Source organism: Camelus dromedarius, chromosome 16 (assembly GCF_036321535.1).
Source record: "Camelus dromedarius isolate mCamDro1 chromosome 16, mCamDro1.pat, whole genome shotgun sequence".
NCBI lineage: Eukaryota > Metazoa > Chordata > Mammalia > Artiodactyla > Camelidae > Camelus > Camelus dromedarius.
This window is the reverse complement of record NC_087451.1, coordinates 30,170,736-30,191,482: the sequence shown is the minus strand read 5'-3', so window position 1 is coordinate 30,191,482 and position 20,747 is coordinate 30,170,736. Positions and strand designations below refer to the sequence as shown.

Genomic DNA, 20,747 nt, shown 5'->3' with positions numbered 1-20,747 from the left:
AGTGGGTACAGTTTCAGCTGGGGAAGATGAAAACGTTCTGGAGGTGGATGGTGGTGACGGTCGCACAGCAGTGTGAGTGTGCTTAATGTCACTGAACTGCACACTTAAAAGCAGCTAAAGTGGTGGTGATCATTGTGTAACAAACAGAAATAACACGTCACTGTGTTGTGCAGCTGGAATGAACATACAGCCGTAGGCCAGTTATACTTCAATTAAAAAATGTTTAAAATGGTAAATTTTACGTGATGTATATTTTACCATGTAAAATAATATATAATATGTAATGGAATGATCTAGAAAAAATGCAGACATTCCAAATACTTCCACTTAAATATACTTCTTTCAGTTACCATAGAAATGGGAGGTAACCAAAGCCCAAAATGTTGAGATTTCCCTGCATATGCAATGTTACCAGGTATGGCAACTTTATAATATGTTATCTTATTCATGTTATATATGTTACTCTTGTATGTGATAAAATACAAGTAATAATTTTTAAAAACCTTATGGAAAAAGCCTAAGCACCTGAAGTTTTCAGTAAAGTAAAAATTTGAATGAAAAAAAGTTGGAACTGGCTTGCACCAGATAGAAAGTGAATCGCAGAAATACAGTGGCTTGATGGTGTTTGCTCCAGAAGATGTATTTTTTAACAAATGCCATCAATATTGGTAGAACTCTGATTAAAATATCCCAGGATAAAAGAGGCAGTGTCACCGTCCACCCAGACGAGAGGGTGGAGCAAACTAAGTCATGCTCTAATGGCAGGCTGGCTGTATTCAAAAATTTTGAAAAGGTTCACACACCCTTTCCCAGCAATCCTGCTTGTAGATGTTTCTACTACAGGCAGAGTTGCACACGTGTGTGTGCCTGTTTGCTGCAGTGCAATTCATAGCAAAAGAAATTGGAGACACCCAGTGTGTACCTGGTTAATTAGAATCAGGGTAGACCATCCAGTAAACACCATGCAGATACTATAAAAAGTGGTGAGATCTCTGGGTGCTGATAAAACAGAGATGTGCTGTTACCCGAAAAGACAGGATGCCAAGTGGCGTCACACACACACATACGTCTGGAAGCATATATAGAAACTGCTGAAAAGTTTCCTTCTGCTAGAGGTCTTGGGTGAGAGGAAGACTTACTTCTCATTGTACCATTTTGCTTTTACGGTATCAATGCATCACTCTATTTTCTTTTCTTTTCTTTTTTTTGGCCACTCTTAATGGTAAAGGAGAAATGTGTTCACCAAAGGTTTGGTCAGACTAGATGGCTGTAAGGTCATATCTAGCATTGATATTTTATGATCTCAGAACTGTTTTGTTTGATCATCACAGTATCCATCAGGATTTGTTGCCAACTATTTGAAAATCCAGAGAGTTCACATAAAATGCAAATTTGCCTTTGTGATAAATATATATTTGGTCTTTGTCCCCGATTCCTGGCACAAAGCTCCTAAAAAATTTTTTTGGAATCTCCGGAGTGATAGGAAAGTCTATTGTTCTAATGAGCGGTTCTTGGCAGGTCCCTAGGTGGGCTGGAAGGCAGAAAGACCAAGCCTAGATTAGAAGCTTGGGCGCTATCAGACCCACCCTCCCGACCTCCAGGGAGGGGGAAGTGGCTGGTGATTCAATCAACCAACAAAGGTCAGTGATTTAATCAACCAAACCTATGAAATCTGCATAAAACCCCCTGAAAGACAAGGTTCAGAGGGCCGGAAGGCTTGGGCATCTGCACCAGGCTAATTCCCAGTCACACCGTCCTGGGCCCGATCTGGCTGAGCCTACAGGAGGTGCCTACTCCTCTGGGCTCTCTTTTCTATCATCCAGGTGGACTGTCCTGAGCTGTTCGCTTCCTGGAGTCACATTCCAACCCCGCCTCCCTGAGAAGACACCCAGGCCTCCTCAGGGGCCGGCAGTGGGCACTGTTTCCACACTTGCTGCACCTCTATGGGGCCCCACCCCCACCTCTGCTTGGGGCGGGGACTTAGAAGGGATCTCTAACTCGGGACGAAGCTAGTGGAAAGGGAAGAACAAAGCTCCAAAGGTCAGTTTCTGGATGTTCAAGAAGCTTCCGTGGAAAGACTTTATAAAAGAGACGAGGGAAGAGCTCACTCGAGAGAGGGCGGAGGTTTAGCTGTGACCGTCATCTCTGTGACATCATTCCCCTGGAGGATGCGTGGCCTCTAGGTGGACATGCCTCGGCACACATCTAACCCTCCGGCACAGGGGCAGGGGAAGCTGGCACCAGCGAGTCCCAGCAGTGCGGCGCCCACAAAAACAATAGAGTTTGCAGGCCGAAAGGGCTTAATCCCTAAGTGCTCCGGCAGGGACCACTCCTTGAAACCACGACTGGGACTTGAGCCCATTCTCGGCTCCTCTTCACCACTACTCTCTACCAGCAGTAGCGACACGAGCGAGCGGCGGCGGGGTTTGCTCGGTGCCTGGTGAGCAGCAGGGGAGCCGCGCGGAGAGAAGACTACAACTCCCAGCACACCCCGCGCCGTCCAGCCTCACATTTCCCAGAAGGCCGCAGGCGGCGCGTTCCCGACAAGCCCCGCGGCGGCCGCCCACCGCCGGATTTGAATCGCGGCACCGCTCGGTGGCGGCAGCGGGATGGGTGCCCCGTCATTGCCCCCGACCTGGCAGTTCTACCTCAAGGACCACCGCCTCTCCACATTTAAGAACTGGCCCTTCTTGGAAGGCTGCGCCTGCATCCCGGAGCGGGTGAGACTGCATGGCCTCCCGGAGCCCCCGTGCCCGCCCCGCCCTCGGCCCTGAGGCGACCCTTCCCGCGGGCTGCGGCCCCTCTGTGGGCTCCGGGGATCCCAGGTGACCCCTCCCACGGGCTCCGGCCCCTCTGTGGGCTCCGGGGATCCCAGGTGACCCCTCCCGCGGGCTTCGGCCCCTCTGTGGGCTCCGGGGATCCCAGGTGACCCCTCCCACGGGCTCCGTCCTCTCTGTGGGCTCCTGGACCCGGGGGTGGGGACACTCCGCGCTGAAGCCTGAGCCCTGCTCTCCCTTGCAGATGGCCGCGGCCGGCTTCATCCACTGTCCCACTGAGAACGAGCCCGACTTGGCTCAGTGTTTCTTCTGCTTCAAGGAGCTGGAAGGTTGGGAGCCAGACGACGACCCCATGTAAGTCCCCCAGGCCAGCTTTGCTGGCTTCTGGGTACCCCAGCTCCAATGGGACCTTTTGTTTTGAGTTGGGTTCGCCACAAAACATCTGAATTTGGAAGAATTAGTGAAGGAGCTGCAGCTTTCCAACCTCATTTTGTGCCCTAAACAGCCGTTGTAATGGATGAGTCTCAGTGCTGGCACCTTGGTGATGCTTTAAGTCTCATCAAACTTGATTTGGCAAATGTGGTTCAGGGTGGATGTTGAAAAATGGCTCATTCTTGTAGGTATTTGATATGCCTTTCAGGTTTGACAGAATGCTGGAGCACAGTCTGCCATGACCTGGGGGTGTCCAGGGGCTTTTCTTCTTTTAGAGTTTTTAAAAATCTAAAGCTTTATTGAGCTATCATTCAGACACCACAAAAACCACCCTTTAAAGTGATATAGTCAGTGTTGTTTTGGATTTTGTTCTTTAAGGCAGCTAGGTTTTAAAAAAATTCTCTGTATACATTCAGACAGAACATAATAGCTGTGTTCCTGTAATGTAATGCCACATTTTTCTCTCACCTTTTTTTCCACTTTCAGAATCGATTGCTTCCACAACTTTAATTTTTTTTTTTTCCCCTAACATGTTTGCTCTCGTGACCCAGTATTGACTGGGATGGCCTGGTGATCGCACCAAGAATCGCTGGGGAAATGCTGGCTGTATTCTTGGGAGTGAATTTCCAAATGCTATAATATTTGCAGATTATAGTTACTGTTAGCTGTCCTCTTGGACTTTGTGTGGCTGTGTGTTCCTTCCAGAATGCTCTGGTTATAGTGCTATCCACACTGCAGGGATAATTCCCAATGCAGAGGATGATGCCCTTTTTCCAAACCAAGAGATTACATAACAATTCCAGGAGAGCGAGACAACTGCCCACAGTTCCTGGAGGAGTTTAAGGGTTTTGGCACGTGATGCCTTTGGATTTACACCGTGTAACACTTCCCCCACTAATTGTTAAAGGACCCCAGGCGAGGGCTGGAGGGAGCTGTCCACAGAGAGGGAAGGTGCTAAAATGAGTTGTGTGGGAAGGCGGCTGGGGACCTGGCCCTGGTTCCACCTGCTTCAGACTTACGTCACACTTTGCTTTTGAAGCAGAGCCAAGTGTGTCTGTGAGATGGGAGGCGGGGAAGAGAGGGACTGTTGATAACTGTGGCTTTTCTCCCTTTACCTGACTTTTCTCTGTTGACGTGCTTGTGTGTTGCTTTTTCTAGAGAGGAGCATAAAAAGCACTCATCTGGTTGTGCTTTCCTTTCTCTCAAGAAGCAGTGTGAAGAGTTAACCCTCAGTGAATTTTTGAAACTGGACAAAGAAAGAGCCAAGAACAAAATTGTATGTATTACTGGGCAGAAGAGCTAGGAGCAGATCCTGCTCGGCATCTTTAGTACCAAACTCCCCAGCCCCTCGTAAACACTGGATGGGCTGTGTTCTCCTCTGAGCAGTTTTCAAGTCCCTCAGATGTGTATGTGAGGATATGAAAGGACAGAAAAGCATCTTTGCTGGGATGTGGTCTTGGAGTTGTGCAGTCAGACAAAACGTAGCGGTGTCCTCAGTTTGAGGTTACCTCTGGTGGTGAGGCACATGGCAGCTAGGGTGGCACTCCCACCTTCAGTGAAAGCTGAGATGGGAGCCGGTTTATCCAGGGTGTTCATGTGTTAGCAGCGGTGGCAACAGGGTTTGGGGACATAAAGTAGAGAGTGTATCGGGGAAGGGGCATTATGGGTAGTTGGAGAAAGAAGCACCAGTCCCACTGGACCGTGAAAGGGTTTCTGCAGGTGGACTTTGACCTGTTGGACAGGCGCCCTAGGTTGTTGGGAGAGTGAGGCCAGGAGTCCACAAAGAGGCAGCTTGCAAGCAGCCCAGGCCACGGAAAACTAGGGTCAACAGAGAAAACCAGGACTCCCAGTTAAGTCTGAATTTCAGACGGACAAGGAATAACTTTTTGGCATAATTATATCTTACATTTTGTATAGGTATTTACTAAAAAATTACTGGTTTGTATGATGTTCAGATTTAACTGAGCATCCTCTCTCTTTCTATGCTAAATCTGGCAGCTCTACAGAGAATAAATATTCAGGTGTTTAATTTCTTTGTAGCAAAGCCCTGGGCAGGGAGTCCAGATGTACGGGTTGTCTCTGCTGCACCCACGCTTTGTGAGTTTAGGCCAATCTTGGTCATACTTTCCTTGCTGCAAAATGGAAGATAGACCCCCATGGTTTCCAAGTTTCTTTTTCAACTTGGAGATTATGTTCCTTTTTATAGAGGACTATATAGTAATTCTGTCTAATTAGTACCTGTTAAATGCCAAGCACAAAATTGAAAATTTTTTCAAGAAATGGGAAGAAATCCGTGGTCAGTAAAAGCTGTGTGTTCGACGGAGGCCTTGGGAACTGCGGTGCTGGAGTTGGGGAGGGGGCTAAGGAGGGGGCTAGGGAGGGCCCTGGGGGTCAGGAGTCGGCACGTTTTCTGTGATATACAACAGGTGGTAAGGGTTTAGCCTTCATAGGCCGCTTAGCTTCCGTTAGGTATTACTCTTTGTTTTGGGGGTTTTTATTCCCCCATAAATGCTTAAAAATGTAAAAACCATTCTTAGCCATTGGGCTAAGAGCAGGCCGTGGGCTGGCTGTGTCCCCGGGCTGTCATTTGCCAGCCCTGTCCCAGGAGAAAGACCAGCGTGTGTACTTAGGGTGCGGTTGTGAGAAAGCTGTGCCCGTGCAGACGGAGGAAGAGCAGGGGTCGCGAAGTGAGGCTGCCGGCAGGTGGCAGAGTGCCGAAAAGCACAGAGAGGCTTCGGTAGTTGGAGCAAATGGGAAGACACTGCGCCTGTGACGGTCTAGTTCCAAAAACCCGAGTCTTGGGGACCCTGTGCTGTGTAGTGGAGGTTGGGTGGCCTGTCAGGAGAGATGACTTAGGAAGACTGCCTGGAGCAGGAGGGTCTCGGTCATCTGGGTGTCCGACAGTGGGGCCAGAACCAGACTGGAACCAGGTGCAAACACCCTGGCGAGAAAAGTGGGGACATTGGAAGGAAATGTTTTGCTTTTATTTTGCAACTGTCTTTTTTGTTCTCCCCAAGTTAGAACATAGAGTACTTTAAAATTATATGTCTGTTTTATTACTTTGTTTAATTACAGAACAAACCATGTAGGTTTCTGTAAGGAAGAATCAAATCTCCACCCCTATGCAGAGGGTAACCACCATTAACTGTTTGGTGTGATTCCTTCCAGATAATTTTAAAATTTATATGCTGTAAGAATAGAAAGTTGAAGCTATTCATACTTTCCTTAATTGGTTTATAAGACTTCTGCAGTAGAAAGGCTTTTTGTAAGCCCGTGACCCTCAGCTGTATTGTTGCGATGTTCCAGAGCTGTGCTGTCCCGTGGCCATCAGCCACATGTGGCTGCTATAATGCAAGTCAAATAAAACTTAGGATTCAGTCCTTCAGCTGCACTAGCAGCATTTTACCTGCTCAGTAGATGTGTGTCGCTGGTGACTGCTGTACTGGACAGAGCAGATCATTGAACATTCTCATCAGTGCAAAAAGTCCTGATGGGCAGGGCTGCTTTAGAGTGCCACCCAATTTGTTTGTTGCAAATAATTGATCACGAATATAAAAATTCAGGTCCCCTGGTGTCCCTACACGTTTTCCCAGGTGAATGGATGTGGATGGTAAGATTTGGGGTCAGAGCCGAGTGGCCTGAATGCTTCCCGCTGGAACACCTGGACAGGCACCTGGGGGTACATCACTGCTGGAGGTGGACTGACACACAGACCCCGTCCATTCTGTGGTAGGGAATTAGGGTGGGAGCTGATACTTTAAGCCATTTACTAAGCCAGTTATGGAATTGCAGTCCATAGTTTTAAGACAAATGCTTATCAGATGGTCTTTAAAAAGAGTCAAGTGAGATAATTACGTGTTGTGGTTTACAAGTACTGAAGTCAAGGAGCAAGAGTTGTTTGTAATGATGCTGTGAGTTTCTGAGACCCTGCATTTAAGTGTGAGATGCTGCTGGTCAGCGGGACAGGACCAGTGGTCAGGCAGTCGCCGGGGCCCTGATGCCGGGCAGGTGTGCATCCGAGCTAGAGCCAGGCCCCAGGTCTGCCCTGGGAGCGCACCCCCTGCTCCGTGTTCCTCCTGCTGTGTCGCTGCCGCCGTCTTTTCAAAAAAACTTAACTTCTGTTGTTTTTCTTATTAGAAAACAAACTTAATCCAGTAAGAGTCTGTTGCTTGTTTTTTAACATGGCACACAAATCAAGGAGAATAAAAATTAGGGAAAGGGGTTTCTGGATCTGCTGGCGGGATTGTCGCTTGTTCTCCTGGAGAGACACTTAGCAGGATGAAAGGTTGGAAGCCAGAGAGCAACCTTTTCTGGAGAAAGCTGATGCTTGACAGAGTCTCCTTAAATGGGCAAGAGGAAGGCTCTGGACTTCTCTGTGGGAGCCTCAGAAGCAGCGCAGGGCGGAGGGTGAGAGCAGGCTCTGCCACAGGCCAGCTGGGTAGCCCCGGGCTGGACACTGCGCCGGGCCTCGGCTTCCTCATCCGTGCAGTGGGGGTAGTGGTAGCGCCTGCCCCACCGGGGCCCAGAGCAGTAAGTGAGCGAGCGCATGTGGAGCAGGTGGAGCGGCGCTTGGCACGCGCACAGTGGTCCATAAATGTGTTCTGTTGCTGTAATTACCGTGAGGCAGTGCAGGTGAGAGGCAGGCGAGGCGAACGAGGATGTTTACTCCAGAGAGCCGGGCGTCTCTCTCCTAGCCTGGAGCTTCCACTTCACATGTCTGTTCTTTATTTCCAGGCAAAGGAAACCAATAAAAAGCAGAAAGAATTTGAAGAAACTGCAAAGAAAGTCCGCTGCGCCATTGAGCAGCTGGTGGCCTCAGAGTGACGCCTCCCACTGTCCCCGCCCCACAGCGGCACGTCGGTTCCCAGGCACAGCCCTCAGCGTTACCAGCTTTCCTCCGGGGCCCCTTAGCTGCACCTTAGGAAAGGAGACATCAGCATTTTGAAATGAGAATGTTTAAACCAGCTTTTCGTTTTTTTCTTGAAGATGGTGCCAGGGGCTCCTTCTGTCGTGCAGCTGGTGCTGAGGGCAGTGACCGATTCTCTTTTCTCTTTGATAGTTTTTGCTTTATTGCTTCCTGGACTTACCTGGGTAAGGTGAGACGTTTATCCGTGTGGGCAGAGCCCGTCCACAGCGACGTGTCTGGGCTTCTTGCTGACAACTGGCTATTGAGCCGAGCTGTGACGCGTGAAGGCGACCGTGGGCTGTGAGCGGACCGGCAGGACTGTGGGTGCCATTTTAACCTTCCCTGTGTAGCGGTCCGCGTTTATGGTGTGCACGTCTCCATTCCAGACGCTGTGTGTCATCTGACTTTGACGTCAGCAGGTCCTATGACCACCCCCTTTACCCCAGCAGGTCTGTGGTGTCGCAGCAGCTCCCCTCCTCCCAAGCGAGCTGTGCAGACCCCCCCCCCGACACCTCTGGAAGCACGGCACGTGTGTGCACGCGCGTGTGTGTGAGAGCAAGAGGGGTCCCTCGCTGTCTCTTCTGGCTCATCTTGGGATTTCCAGGTTCACGGGGTGGGGGGTTGTGGGATTAAACCTCAGGCTCTGCCTCCCAACTCGATCTGTGTAAGAGCCCTCTCTGTGCCTGCAGGGGGCGGGGTGGTGGGGGTAGATGCAGGGGCACTGATGTCTTGAGAGTAAAGCTGGCCTCTTGCTTTGAGATCAGCTGAAGAGAAGTGTGACAGGATTGCGGCATTTCTCTACAGGAGGTGAGGGGAGGGTCCTTTGGGCCAGACAAGGCACTTTCCAGAGGCCTGGCTCCCGGCTTCTTCCTCTCTAGTGAGCAGAGCACACAGCCAGAGTCCTGCTCTGGCCCAGCTGTCGTCCACGGACAGGGCAGGGAGGGCTGGGGTGGGAAATCCTAGGAAGGAGTTCCAGGGCCTAATATTGCCTGTACGCTGCAAACAGCTGTTTCCCATTAATGATGTGTCTAAGGCAGCTGATGATTCACCTGTCTTTCTAATGTGAATCTTCCTAAAGGAGAGCAATTGAATAAAATTAATTTTAAAAAGTGGATTGGAAAACCTCTTTGGGGGAAACTTTTTTAAAAAATAGGTAACTTGTTTATGTTGTTCAGTCTTGCAAGATCATAAATTCAGTGATGTTTGAGTTTCAGCCTCGGCATGGACTAAGCAGAGGTGTGCAGGACTCCTGCCCCGGGCCCTTGCTGACAGGGTGCCTGCCTCGTGGGCTTGGGCCCAGCCCCTGCTGATTTGGAGCTGCGGTTTCCTTACCTTCCACACAGGGGCCGTCGGACCTGTGCCACCTCACCTGGCTGCTTGCTTGTAGCTTCACGGGTTTTGTGTGATGAGAGGCATTGAGACAGAGCCCTCAACCCCTTCTAAGATTCTGCAATGTTGTTTTCTTATTTTGTTTGAATTATCATTTCACAGAACAGGACAAACTACAATTAAAGTTGAGCCCAAAGCCTCTCTTAGTCACTGGGAGGACCAGTGTGAACTTTATGTGGGTTCTGAGACAGAGTGAGGTGGCAGGAGCTGTCTAGCAGAAGCGGTCATTTATGAAATTGCCGCACGATCAGACCGCCCCAGTGAGCTGGAAGGCGCACGCTGCTCGTTGCGCCTCCCCGAGAACAATGCAGTGGCCTGAATCCTTTCTAAATGACTTGGCTTAGAGCTGTGGGGACTTGGTGGGCTGCTGCGGGCAATCTGTCAGCCCTGATTTGCTGTGTCTCCATTACTGCTACCCTTCTCCACATCTGTGTCACATTCTCCACGTCATCGGCTCCGCAGCGGTACCCAGCTCTCCTCCCCGAGGCCCGCTCACGCGGGCTGAGGCCTGGCGTTAAGATGATAGATTTGATTTCACCCTCCTTCATGAAGTTAAGCTGCAGGGTGGATTGTCACAGTCCTACTGGAAACCTCTGGTGGTCATCTAGGTAGTGCTGAAAAATAAAAACTCATTTCAAGCACTGTGCAGACCCTACTGGGCTTTTTAAATCTTGTCAGCTTTTCGAAGTGGTCCTTAGCCTGCTGACTGACCATTCCCACCCCAGCGGTGGCAGCAGGAGGAGGAGTCCTTGCAGAGACAGAGCCAGCCTTGGGCTCCAATGCAAGAGTCACTTGAGCCCAGAACCGTTTATTTGTGCCATCTGGATTCATTCCATGTACAAGCCAGCTGTGAGAAACACACCTCAGGCTTACATTTTCCTGCCACGTCTCAGAGGAGTGAAATGTGTTTTTCCCTCTAAGCTTGGAGAATATTGCAGTGGTTTTTGTTCAGGGGAAAAAAGCACTCCAGCCTTTATATTCATCTCAGCTGCTTATTTTTGATATTTGCAGCCAATCTGTAAATGGCCACTTCACTTTAATATCTAGTCCTTACAAACTTGGCGCCATGGAGAAGCCGAGAATCCAAACATTTCTGCCCTCAGTTCCGTTGCACAGCGGGGAATGCTGCAGATTTTGGCTTTGTCGGACTGTGCCGTGGACCCCGGCTAAGCCGGGGCCGACCCCTCAGTCCATCTTACACATTTCCTCTTCTAGAAACTTCAAAGAACCATGTTTATTACTGGACCTTAGTGGCTGCCCACGTCAGGATGCTTGGTAGGCCTCCATTAACAAAGCCTCGCAGCTTCTCCAGGCAGCAGAGTCTGGAAGGGGTGTCGGGTGTGCCCAGGGCAGAGCCTGCGGGTGGCCTCGGGGACCAGGGTCCTCCGTGTCCCCAGGGCTGTGGAAGACGGGGCACCAGCCAACCGTCACCTGCAGGTTGGCACCACCTTGGGATGCTGAGCATTCTTTGCAGGTTGTACTCCCTTAAAAAGAAGCGATAGCTCAACTGTTGCCAGTAAAGTCTAAGGTGATCGTAGCTGCGTTTCCCTGGATGCATAAGTGCAGGTTGGTAAACAGGTGAGGTGGCTTGTCCAGGATCCCACAGCTAGTGAGTGTTCAGGCTGGGATTTGATCCCAAGCAGTCCGGGCCCTCGCCATTGGATGCTGCCCAGCCTCGGGGTTTCGGCTGTGGGCGAGGGCCTGACCCCAGGGAGCAGGGGCTGCCTTTAAACCGTCCCCTTTCCATTTTTCAGACAGCTTTGTCACAAAGGCCCTTGTTCTGTGAACTGACACCTGCTTCCCTGAGCCTCCCAGTGATCCTCGTTGTATAAGATCTTAACTGTGTGTTGCACTAAGGTTCACAGGAAGTTGTAAAGATAGAACAGGGGTCCTGTGTAACCTTGGCCCAGCTTCCCCTGTCGTAACCACAGTCCAGCATCTGGACTCGCTTTCAAGAGCTCAGGTCAGGGCTGAGCAAAGGCGAGCGGTGCTGCGCGGTGCGCTCAGAGCTGGCCTGCTGGCGCCGGGCTGGCTTGTCTCCTGGGGTGAAGGTAGCTCTTGAAGCAGGGGGCCAACTGAGCCATAGGATTTCTCTCCACCGGCTCAGCCTGCAGCATTTGAGCCAGATTTCAGTTGCTGCGACCAAGCTGGGGCCTAGGTTTCTGTGGTGCTTTTCCACCCAGTCCCCAAGGTGGTGACGTCTATCTGTTTGTTCACTCAGACACTTGAGCACGTACTGTTTGCCAGGTGCCATGTCCAGGGCTTGGAGCCCAGAGAGGACTCAGCCTCGTGCAGCGAGCTCACAGGGTTCCTTGTTCTCTGAATGGTGAGGGGACAGAGGTCAACTAAGCCTTATGAGTGTGTCCGTGGGAGCACCGAGGTAACAAGGAACTCTTGGAGCATCCTATTTGTCCGGGAATGAGGAGGGGACTGCCAGATGGACAAGGCAGGGGAAGGTGTGCCAGGCGGAGGGAAGGGAGTGTCCATTCTGAGGACAGCAGGTGCGTTCTGTATGGGGGGACGGAGGGATGGCATCCTTCTGTTTCCCTCTCAGGCAAGCCTGTCGGAGTTACCAGACTGGACAGGGGCTGGCCCATCCAGGGTGGCCGTGATGAGCCCTTATAGGCCTGTGAGCCCTGGCGGATGAGAGTGACCGGCCATGTGGCTGCCGCCCTGCACATCAGTGTTTCCCACCTGTGACCCCGACCATCTGAGAACCCTGTAGCATGGTTGGTTTTTGACTAGAACAGTATCTTGAAGAGTCTACCAGTTTGAATTTGCTTCATAATGCTCCCTGAGGGAACGAGCTGACCTGTCAGGTAGGGTGAGGTCAGGAGGTTCATTTTCTGTTGAAGGATGTTTGCCAAACGCAGTGAGATCAGCTGTGGTGCAGCCGGTGCTGAGCGGCTCTGACCGTAATGTTGCCAGTGGTTTCGGCTGCTTCCCTGCCCTGCATTGGAGGCCATTTATGGTGCCGTTGATTGGCCTGGAGCAGGGGACCTATTGCTGGAGCCAGGCATCCTGTTCCTCCAGCCGCTGCGAGCTAGCTGAATGTAAGTTTAAAGAAGAGAGGATTGGGTGCAGCCCTGTTTCTTTGTCCCTCATAATTGGGATTTCTTCCATCGAAGATGCCGCCTGCCCTGATTCCTGTGCTAGTGGTCTGATGCTGGCTTTGAAGAGGCCCCAACAGCCAGGTGACAAGTTCTGGGTTGCAAGTTGATGAAAGGATGAATAATGGAAAGTAATTGGTCATTCTAAAGCAGCGCCCTTTCAGAGCTAGGCTAGGGTACAATTTGGATCCATCTCGAGGGAAGTAGCCTGGTGAAATTCATCAAAGTAGCCCCTGAAGGACCGACACCCACTGTCTGGGGTGTCGACACCATCCAATCAGTAGCTCTGACTGCACAGTCTGGGGTTTAACCTGAGCCAGGTCTTTAAAGCCATGGGGTGTAGACTGCTGACCTGGCCATCGACACTGCAACGTGAGCGGAATACGTGTCTGTTCCTCTACAGGAATGCGAGGCTCTGGGGTAACAGTAGCCTCGAACAGCGCCCATTGCTGGCCCTGACAGCAGAATCCTGTTCTGTTTAAGCTTTATGGGGGTGCAAAGGAGACCCTTTCAAGCGAGAGGCAGAGGGTCCCTGGGAGGAAGTGTGGCCCATCCACACTGTGGAGTGTTCAGCCTAAAGGGTTCCTCTGTTCTCCCTAAACATGGTCTCAAGTCATATCTGAAACACAGAAGCAATACCCATCCTGTCACGCTGTGGGGCATCCATTGGGGTCATTCTCTCTCTTTCCCAGCTCTGTCCCCACCCTCCCCTCCTTCTGGTGCAGATGGCTCTGCTCCCCATCTGCCAGCTGAATTCTTTCACTTTGCAGGCCCAATGCCCCCCTCACCCAGAGAGGAGGGCAGCTGCTGACACCTTGCTTCCAGAGCAGGGCCTCGGGGCAGGGCCGGCAGGCACAAAGGGTACCATGATCACCCCCTGCTCAGCCAGGACCCCCCCCACCCTACCCCCTCACCCCCCGCCACACTCCCCAACCTAGTCTTGGGTGTGGTGTGAAGAAAGGTGGACAATTCCATGCCGCTGTCTGACCGCCCTTTGAAGTATTGTTTCAGTAACTTTGCTAGGACCGTTTTTACCGCCTAACTATATTCCTCAAACCCAGAAGAGCCTGGTAGAGAAAAAGGGGCCAAAAAAACCCCCCAAACACTCCGAAATGAGACCCCTTGGATTCCCTAAGTCATGAAGCTGCTTCCTCTGAGAAGGACGGCCCCCATGAGGATGTGGACTTCCAGCCTGACTCCTGTCTCTGCTCACAATGTGGGGGGGAGGGGGCACGAGGGACAGTCCAGAGACCTGGAGGGGAGGCCCTCCCAAGACTGAACCCCAGACAGCCCCACTATGGCAGCACCAGCCTGTCCCTCCGCACAGGCCACTGCTCCTGCTCCTGGGTGGGGCCCCTTTTGTGACTCCTCTGCCTCCTGCCCTGCAAGCACCCGGCAGCTGTCCTAGAAGAGACTTCATTTAGGTTTATAAGTGAGTGATGGGTGGGCAGAGGACCGCCTTGCCTCGTGTGGCGTTGGTAACTGGAGCTCATCAGAAGCAAGACTTCCTTCGGCAGCCCCCTTGCCAGCCACCCCGTCTTCATTGGGTCCCTCTAATGGTAGGTCTTGGAGACTAAGACCCCAGGGCCAACCAGCAGCCAAGGGCCCCAGCGGAGGGGCTGCCTCCCACCATTCAGGCTGCCTGCTGAGCCCCTGGGGCTGCTGCAGGCCCCACCCTCCTTCCTCCTCAGCCTGGCCCTTTGGCAGCTGAAGAACTGGAGGTTTAGAGAAATTAAGAAATTTGCCCAGGGACCCCAGCCAGCAGCCAGCTCACTGGGGACACTGGAATTCGAACACATATCTGCACCCGGCTACCTGCGCTGGCTCCCCGATCTCCTCTTCCTCTCCCCGAGGGGTGAGCTCAGCGATCGCAGACAGACAGGCGTTCCCTGCCCACCTGAGGAGTGCTGCCCGCCAGGAACTCGGGCGCGGAGCCCAGAAGAGCCCCGGGAGCACCACCTGCCTTTCTGGTTCCCGCCGCCCCCTCTCTGGGACCCCTCCCCTGCCCTACTCCCCAGCTTCCCCACCTCCTCCCTGCCCCTACTCCCCCGGGCTCCTCTTGCTGGCTCTCTCCACTCCCTCAATCCCAGCTTCCCGCGAGCCCCCCACTCCCCAGCTCCCCCTCACCTTCCAGCTCCCTCCTCTCCCTGACACCCAGCTCCTGGGACCCCTGCACCCGCAACCCGGATGGCCCGGCTGGGCGCTCTGCTCCTGGCCGCTGCCCTGGGTGCGCTGCTCAGCTTCGCGCTGCTGGCAGCTGCCGTGGCCAGCGACTACTGGTACATCCTGGAGGTGGCGGACGCCGGCAACCGCACCAGCCGAGACGGGCAGCTCTCCTCCCACTCGGGGCTCTGGCGCATCTGCGAAGGTACCTGCTGCCCCTCCCCCAACACTGCTCACCCCCCTTCCCCTTCCCCTCGGACCCCCAGTCTGCACCTCCTCCTCCCAGAGTAGTGCTGAGAGGCCTCCCCTGCCCCCCACCCTCCACCCCGCCCGGTCTGCCCTCAGGGGTCTCCTGGGCACCCCTCCCCCCCAGCTGTGACAGTCCAGCTGGAGGAGGAAGGGACTCCTGCTCAGGGCCAGGCTGAGAGTGGGAGGTGAAAGTAGGGGGCACTGGGTGGTCCCATAAGGACCCCAAGAGCCTCCCAGGGCAGATGCCCTCAGCAGCCCCTCAGCCTCACCTACTGGGAGCCTGTCTTGTTTTAGAAGTGGTGGTGTGTCCCTTGGAAGGTGGCAGGTCACCATCTGCAGGGGCCCTGGACTGAGGTGGAAGCCAGTGTGGAGGAGGAGGCCCAGGTGTGGGAGCTGGGGCTCTGGCAAGGCCAGGGTTCCTCACCCCAATGACGAGTTGTTTCTTGATTACTGTGGTGGCTCAGTCTGGTCACCCCATTATCCCGGCTCCCCATCAGGCACAGCCAGGGCTGTGTGGCAAGGCCCCCCGCTCTGCTGCCCCCCACTGCCCCACACCACACAGCAGCCTGAGGTGCACTGGGTAGAAAGTAGGGGCCCCACATGGTTTCAGACCTGCACAGGAGAGAGGAGAGCTTTCCTCAGCAAGGCCTGAGGATGAGGGCTTCCACACTCCTCCCCCCTCAACTGCTGGCCTCACAGCTCCCCCCTCACCGTGGTGGGGCTGGACTGGGGGGCTTCCCCTGCACAGGACAAGCGCTGGGCGGCAGGGATGCATGCGAGCGTGTGTAAATGGGTGTGCACGTGTTTGTGAGTGCAGTCGGTGTGAGAGCGTGAATGCAGCTGTGTGCCTGTGCATGTGTGCATGCTGGTGCCTTCCTCAGAGCTGCGGGGAAGGAAGGACAGAGCTGTTATTCATCCATCCATCCCACAGGCAGCCGGAGGCCCCAGGCCTCTCCCAACCTGTGCATGTGTTCATGCATGTGTGCCCGTGTGCGCAGAGTCAGAGAGCCCACATTACACGCCCTTCTCCCGGGCAGCTGAAGCCTGGCTTCCGCGTGTGAGCATGCTTAGGGAGCCCGGCCCGAGGGAGGCCTGAGGGCAGCCTCTGCAGTGTTTGAGATTTTCCACGAGCATCCACGTAGGTATTATTTGTACACTAAATAAGCAAAGTGAAAGGTCTGGAGCCCTCCAAACCCATCTGGAGCCCCAACACCGAGTTCCAGGAGAGAATCTGACAGCGCCCCGTGGGGCCCTCGGCTCCAGCTGCGGGTGAGAGCCTGCAGACGTCCCATCTCCGACAAGCACAGGGTGGGTAGTGGGCCCACCGGGGTCTGGCCCACCAGGCTCTGCGTTCTTTCTGCTTTTTAGGGCAGAACAGCTGCATCCCCCTGATTGACCCCTTTGCCAGCGAGGTCCTGGATGCCTCCGCCTCAGTGCGGCGCCTGCTCTGTGAGTGCTGGGGCCGGCGTCATCCCCCGGCCTCGTCATCGCCGGGCGAGGCTCAGAACCCGCTCATCCTGGACCCACAGAACTGCCTCCAGCCCGACCCTGCGTGGCCCGGAGGACATTTCCCCACATGACTGGCCTCAGCCCCCATGCTCTGTGGTTGGTTTGTGACCACAGGCACCTGACCCCCAGCCTGTCCTGCCCTCCCCGTGCCCCTTCTGGACTCTCCTTTATGTTTCCAAATGGGTCTAGCTGGTGGGCAGCTCCCACCTTGTGGATAGAGGGGCATGTATCCGCTGCCCCAGAGAACCTGGGGCGGTTGGGAAGGGTACTGGGGAACCCCCTCACCCTGGGCCTCAGGAAGCCTGTTAGGACCCAGGGTGGGCACTGGGAGGGTCAGGTGGTTACCATGGAGACATCAGAGGGACTCAGATGGTCCAGCTCGTCCTCCGGCCAAGGCTAAGATGATCCCATGTGCCCTGCGAAGGAGGACCTCCAGGCAGGCAGGGCTCTGAAGGGCCCAGTTAGAGCTCCCTGGGGGCAGGTCCGGGTCCCCAGATGCTCCCTGACCCCCGTCTCCTGGCAGCGCTGCACCGTGCCGTCATGGTGGTCCTGCCCCTGAGCCTCATCCTCATCGTGTGCGGCTGGATCTGCGGCCTCCTCAGTTCCCTGGCCCGGAACGGCCCTCTGCTGCTCTTCACTGGCTGCTACTTCTTGCTGGGGGGTGAGTCTGGGGGCCATGGAGGCCACAAGTCCTGAGAGTGGGGTGCTGCCCCTCCTGCTCTATCCCCTGTGCCCTGCTGGCTGCTCTGAGCCTGGGCCCTCCCTAGAGACTGAGCTGTAGGAGGAGGGGGCCTTTGTAAGGGCAGGGATTCTGGCTGTGGGCCCAGATCCAGGGACTGGGGTGGAGGAGGCCCAAGACTGAGCTTCCAGGCGGGGGAGGTGTGAGGATCTCCGCAGGGACCCCAGGAACTGCCCTGCTAGACCGACCCCCACCCGTTCCCCACTGCTCCCCAGACTGTCCCGGCCGAGGGAGCCATGTGGGCAGGGGTTTGGCGTGGGCCAGGCAGGGTCAGGCAGTAAGACAGGGTGAGATGCAGCCTCAGAGTCCTTGGCAGTGACCCCAAGCCAGGCCCAGACTGGGACTAGTAACAGTTCATCAGCTGACATTCCTCTAGACCGCAGGCACTTGGCCAAGCCCTGCTCAGGGATGTGGTGTCACCAACACTCAGTGGTCGCAGCTCCCAGCTGAGATGGCCAAGGGAAAACTGAGGTCAGCAGGAAGCTTGTCCTGGAGTCCCCTTCACTGCCTTTTGGTGCCATGGCACAGACACGGGTGCCTCGGGCTGGCTGTCATTGACAGTGGGCTGGAGGCTCCTTGGGGTCAGTCCTCAGTGGCCCCTCCCATCCAGGGCCAGGCCTGAGCCAAACCTGGCGTCCGTACTGTCAGGGCCATGGCTCAAGGACCAGACCACAGCATCCTGGGGCTCCCTCCCAGGAGACCTGCTTCCTCCCCGGGGCTGCTGGGCCTCTTGAGAGGCCTCGGTCAGGAGCGAGTAGACGGCCCGCCCAGCACCAACTGCCGGAGGACTGGCAGCCTGGGTGTTTGGTTTAGAGAGAGAGCAAGAGAAGTTAGAGCGTCAGCTCTGAACTGACCCCTGGGGACCCTGTGTGTGTGTGTCCAAAATCCAATTAAGAGGACCTTGGGATGCCACTGAGAGGAGTAATTGGGTAGGATTGTAACCAGGAAACCTTATGATGAAGGAAACCTTGCATTATGCTTGGAACCAGGGTGCCGGCCAGTAGGCAGAGGGAGGGTCTGGAGGCAGCTAGTAGGGGGCATTCAGTTGGTAGAGGGCATTCCGCCTGCTCGAGGGAGGGCAGGCAGGGAGCCTTGGTGGAAGAACCCCCCCCTGCTCCCCTGCTCAGGGGCCAGACTGGCTGCACCTCTGCTTTCCTTGCATGGCAGCTTCTCCGTGGAAATGGATCCATCTGATGTCACTGTCAGGAGCCTGCCCAGATGGGGCCAGGGCTGACCGATGCACCAGCTCCGGGGGCTCTGAGATAGGAATGTCACACTAAGGGGACCTGCATGTGGCCAGATCACCCCACAATTCCCCACTTCCGTCATTACTGCAGGGAGAGGGAGTCACACACAGGTCCAGGACGATGCTGGCTGGACCCTGAGCTGGGGGTGTGAGGATGGACATGGCCTGGGTGATGATTTCTGCTGATTGCTATCACCTAGCTCGAGGCTCCGGCACTAGCCAGGGGAGATGCCTGAGTCATCCCCAGGAGGTCTGTGGCTCAGAGAGCAATTTGGCAGGAGCCCTGACCACTGTAGGCTGAGACAGACACCTCTCTTTCTGGAGCCCCAGCTGTATGAGAGCTCCCCAAGGAAACCTGAGAGGCGTGCTCAGCCCCAGCACTAGGCACTGACCTCAGTCCCAGAGGCCCGCAGTCGGTCTGGCTTCACATCTTCCCCAAATTAAATCCATAACTTCTGCTGCGGCTCTGCCCAGAACCTAGGCTGGTGGCTGTGAGTCCTCCCTCCCTCCCTCCTTCCCATCTTTGGTCAAGTGAGGAATCGCAGAGGACCTGGGTAAGAGTCGGGCAGGAGCGGAGCCCGGGGCTCTGCCCCTTCTCTGGGTCCCAGTGAGGTCCAGACCTGCCCTGAAGGTCAGCTCCGGTCAGCCTCTTGCCCTTAGTAGGGCAGCGTCCAGAGGGAGCACCGTGCACCCAGGAAGTGCCTGTAGGAGCCTCAGGACCCACCCTGCAGTCTCTATAGCTGGTACCAAGGGCAGGCTCTGATGTCATCCTGCAGCTGTGGGACAGGAGGTGACTCTCTGGGCTGGTCCCTCTAAGCCCAAGTGGACAGGAAAATGTCCCAGTGCCCAGCTCTTTGTTTGCCCCTGAACCTCCAGGGCCTCCAGGCACCATGTGCTAAGCCAGCCTCCTTCCTTTGACTTCACAGAGACGTGGGGTCGGAGGGAGGAGGACGTCCTTGTCTGGGGAAGGACATGGGTATTGGGAGCAGTAGGAAGGGCCTGAAACTCAGAGCTGGGGAGGGGAGAGGGCTTCTGGGAGAGAGGGACACTGAGCTAGGGCCAGGAGGGGAGCATGTGGCCCAGTGAAGTGGGGAGGGGAAGCTGTGGGCTAGAGGGGGCCAGAGGGGCAGGGCAGGGGATGGCTCAGGGCGCCTGGTCAGAGCTCCAGCTCTCCGCTCCCGGCTCCCAGGAGAGATCACTGTGTGTGTGTGTGTGTGTGTGTGTGTGTGTGTGTGTGTGTGTGTGTGTGTGTGTGTGTGTGTGTGTGTGTGTGTGTGTGTGTGTGTTGGGGACTCCAGGGGTAAGGGAGGATGGAGGGTGCTGTGTCTATGGGGCATTTATGTGAGTGGGGACTATATATTGTGGGTGTATGGGGTGCTGTTTGCAAGGGGGTTTTGTAGGGTGAAGTCCTGAGGTTTGAGGACTGAATCAGGGCCTCTGTTGCCCCCAGAGGCCAGTGGGCAGGGGCTCCCAAGGCCATGTCTGCAGGACCACCTTGGCCAGGGGCCCAAGTAGCAGGCGCCCCCAGCAGGCATGCACTCTGGTCACTCCACACCCCGTCCCCCAGGCACCCTGACCCTGGCGGGAATCAGCGTCTACATCCACTACTCGCACCTGGCCCTGGCGGAGACGGCCCGCCAGTACGGCCCCCGGCACGTGCAGGACGTCCGCATCAGCTTCGGCTGGTCTGTGGCCCTGGCCTGGGGCTCCTGCGCCTCGGAGGCACTCAGCGGCACCCTCCTGCTCACAGCAGCCCGAGCCCTCGGCCTGAGCCAGCAGCCGGGCGCCCCCCACTCTGTGGTCATCTGAGTCCCAGAAGGGCGGGGGTGGGGGTGGGGAGGGGCTCGGTTTCCCTTTGCACCTTTTGGAATTTGGTGGCCAGAGCCCGGCCCTGGAGAGGCTGCGGGAGAAGGCTGCTGGGAGCCCCGTTCTGAAGGCCTGGCTGGAGTCCTGGCTGGGCTGGGGCGGGAGGTCCTGAGGTGAGCAGGGGGCAGAGCCGAGAATTTAAGTTCCTCTTACTTGGCAAAGCCAGATGTCTGGGGCTCCCTTAGCCCGTTGTGCCTTTAGGAACTAAGTGATTTAGCCCCTCTCAGAGGTGAGAAAAGTGAGTCTGGGAAAGAGGAAGCAAATGGCTGTGGGATGGTTGGTGGTGGAGTTGGGTGGGGGTGCTGTGGGCTTCTGGGTGGTCAGTGGGTCCCCTCGCCTCTCAAGGGTGTGGCCTGGGCTC

At 55.0% G+C, this 20,747-nt stretch overlaps 2 protein-coding genes across 5 annotated transcripts; both read left to right on the top strand.

The window, feature by feature from the left end:
* The first annotated feature begins 1,714 nt into the window (after positions 1 to 1,714).
* On the top strand, positions 1,715 to 9,227 carry BIRC5 (baculoviral IAP repeat containing 5). Of its 2 annotated transcripts, XM_010983810.3 has the most exons (4): positions 1,738 to 2,720; positions 3,022 to 3,131; positions 4,368 to 4,485; positions 7,944 to 9,227. In XM_010983810.3, the coding sequence occupies exons 1-4, from the start codon at positions 2,610 to 2,612 to the stop codon at positions 8,031 to 8,033; spliced, it is 429 nt and encodes a 142-aa protein (XP_010982112.1). In that variant the 5' UTR covers positions 1,738 to 2,609; the 3' UTR covers positions 8,034 to 9,227. The 2 variants fall into 2 exon arrangements, with proteins under 2 accessions (XP_064351550.1, XP_010982112.1); XM_064495480.1 differs by lacking the exon at positions 4,368 to 4,485 and having other exon boundaries at positions 1,715 to 2,720.
* Positions 9,228 to 14,801: 5,574 nt separating this feature from the next.
* TMEM235 (transmembrane protein 235) lies at positions 14,802 to 20,329 on the top strand. 3 transcript variants are annotated; one of them, XM_064494888.1, is made up of 4 exons: positions 14,802 to 14,982; positions 16,395 to 16,475; positions 17,059 to 17,196; positions 20,088 to 20,329. In XM_064494888.1, the coding sequence occupies exons 1-4, from the start codon at positions 14,802 to 14,804 to the stop codon at positions 20,327 to 20,329; spliced, it is 642 nt and encodes a 213-aa protein (XP_064350958.1). The 3 variants fall into 3 exon arrangements, with proteins under 3 accessions (XP_064350958.1, XP_064350959.1, XP_064350960.1); XM_064494889.1 differs by lacking the exon at positions 16,395 to 16,475; XM_064494890.1 differs by lacking the exons at positions 16,395 to 16,475; positions 17,059 to 17,196.
* Positions 20,330 to 20,747: the final 418 nt, after the last annotated feature.

Bases quoted from the DNA above. Each gene is read 5' to 3' on its own strand.
- BIRC5 (XM_064495480.1), top strand. From the start codon at position 2,610: ATGGGTGCCCCGTCATTGCCCCCGACCTGGCAGTTCTACCTCAAGGAC. The intron at 2,721-3,021 runs GTGAGACTGCAT...TCTCCCTTGCAG, and splicing joins GCGCCTGCATCCCGGAGCGG to ATGGCCGCGGCCGGCTTCAT. The intron at 3,132-7,943 runs GTAAGTCCCCCA...CTTTATTTCCAG, and splicing joins GAGCCAGACGACGACCCCAT to GCAAAGGAAACCAATAAAAA.
- TMEM235 (XM_064494888.1), top strand. From the start codon at position 14,802: ATGGCCCGGCTGGGCGCTCTGCTCCTGGCCGCTGCCCTGGGTGCGCTG. The intron at 14,983-16,394 runs GTACCTGCTGCC...TCTGCTTTTTAG, and splicing joins GCTCTGGCGCATCTGCGAAG to GGCAGAACAGCTGCATCCCC. The intron at 16,476-17,058 runs GTGAGTGCTGGG...GTCTCCTGGCAG, and splicing joins CTCAGTGCGGCGCCTGCTCT to CGCTGCACCGTGCCGTCATG.